The sequence below is a fragment of the Filicampus tigris genome, chromosome 16 (genome assembly GCF_054856515.1).
Source record: "Filicampus tigris isolate MCC_2025a chromosome 16, RoL_Ftig_1.0, whole genome shotgun sequence".
NCBI lineage: Eukaryota > Metazoa > Chordata > Actinopteri > Syngnathiformes > Syngnathidae > Filicampus > Filicampus tigris.
Genome location: NC_141232.1, coordinates 16505001 through 16506960, shown reverse-complemented (window position 1 = coordinate 16506960; position 1960 = coordinate 16505001). Strand labels below are relative to the sequence as shown.

Below are 1960 nucleotides of genomic sequence, written 5' to 3'. Positions count from 1 at the left end.
ACAAATCGATTTTCACAGATATACTTTTTTTTTGAAGTGCTGTTAAATTTGAATGCATTGTTTTAAAATGAAATTCAGTTTGTTTCGGTCAGATAAATTAGCCAATGATATTTCACCACATTGATCTGCTTTAAGACCAGAACCTGCAGGTAAAACACTATGACTGATCACTTGCCAAAGACTTAATTTCACGTGACTTAATCACATCTCTGCTTTAAGGCAACTAAAATATTTGTAACGCCTTTCAGTGTACACATCAATGTACACCACACCTCAGATTGTGTTGATTAAAGTGACTGACAAAGCTCTTCCACTAGATATCGATTCTTACCGTGTATCGCAGAGTGGGGTAGAATAGGTTCGTAAAAGACAGTAAAGTACAGTTTTATATTAGGCTTGTATTTCTGGGTGCTTTGAAAGATAATGTCTGGTCTAGAATTTTGTTTCGTAATTACCGTTGTATGATTATTATTCATTTATTATTGTTACTATTGTTAGTATTACTGTTATTATGCAGCCCTTATGACGACCGCTCAAGTGTTTGAAGTGAGTAAACACGTGGTACACGACGACACATACGGTTACTTTTAAGCGTACCTACTTTGAAGCCTTACCGGAAGTTCCCAAATACCGTACGTGTGAAGCTTGACTTGAAACGAAATCTGATGTCGAAGTTGAGCCTTCAGGTGGTTCTGATCACTGTACCGGGGGTAAGAATTATTTATATTTGGAACCCATATTATTTTAAGTCAACATAACCTGCTGGCACGCTGTTTCATAGACTGTCACAACGCGGAAGATGTGAGTTTGCTGGCGGGTTTCTACTTTTAGGCCTGAAGAAAACAGTGAAGCTAACGAGAAATAGCTACCATGCCAGGAGGAGAAATCTGTCGTTTTCTGGTCTCATCTCGACCCTGGTCGTCGTTTCTCTGATAGCCAGTGAAGCACCACACAAGCGGAAAGACTTGAAACGTGTCGCTCAATGCTTCTAACAATTTGTATACTTTATTGAACACCAGCATTTTAGCTCCAGTTGATAGCTTGCGAGGCATGGCGGACAGCATAGGAGATGCGTCAACCGGTGATACACTTGGCTCTGGCGTTACTGGACAAAGCGGAGGATCGTCACCCCTGCAGACTTTGGCAAACTCTCTGACTGGTGGACCCCTCAGCGCCAATACGGGTTCGTCTTCTGAGGGCGACCAGAGTGGCCTAGGCCCTGATGGGTCCCCAACGGATGGTCTCCCGGCTACTCAGACGGACTTGTGGAACGCGTTTGTCTTATCTCCACCGGTCGTGTCCGTATCACCGAACGTACACACCTCTTCACCCCCTCAGGGTGTTGGGCAAGGCGTCGCCGGAATGGCCGGACCGGGTCCCCTAACACAGGTCTACGCCGCTTCCTGGGACCCGACCCGTAGTACGGACTGGGACAACGAAAAGACTTCGCAGCCAGCTATTTTAAGGATAAAGAGGTAATCTACTTTTCAACAATGAAACGAAACTTAAAGTATTGAAAGCTTGAAAGATTTGTTTAGATTTGTTCCTACCTGTCGCATTCCTTGGAAGTTTTAAACTACAGGTGAACTGAAAATATAACTTTTTCAAGACTTCTGAAAACGTTATTACTGCAATGGTAATCGTACTATAGTTTACATATACTTACAGTTTTAATGCATACAAAGAATTTTTAAATCACAGAAGACTTTTGAGATCACAGAACCATTAACTCACTCTCTGCCATTTTATCTTTTCACAGCTGAGCCATTCAATCCTACGAATTTAGGCTAGGTTCACACCGCAGCTAGGTCTCAATGCTCAATTCGGACATTTTGAAGAAATCTGATTTTTTTATGTAAGCGTTCATATTACATTATAAATATGACCTAGGTCTAGTCTGCTGTATGAACACATACATCGTCAAAGTAAAGCAGAAGAGACGACATCACACCCGAGTCTC

At 42.1% G+C, this 1960-nt stretch overlaps 1 protein-coding gene across 3 annotated transcripts in view; it reads left to right on the top strand.

Moving 5' to 3' along the window:
- Positions 1-535: 535 nt before the first annotated feature.
- Positions 536-1960, top strand: part of ube2z (ubiquitin-conjugating enzyme E2Z) — a 22138-nt gene continuing 20713 nt past the window's right edge. The window contains exons 1-2 of one of the 3 annotated variants that reach the window (XM_086054770.1): positions 536-710; positions 1020-1475. In XM_086054770.1, coding sequence (XP_085910896.1) covers positions 1051-1475 — 425 coding nt within the window. In that variant the 5' untranslated portion in view covers positions 536-710; positions 1020-1050. Of the gene's footprint in view, positions 1476-1960 lie in introns of all 3 variants that reach the window. The other 2 variants (XM_086054769.1, XM_086054771.1) reach the window with 2 other exon arrangements.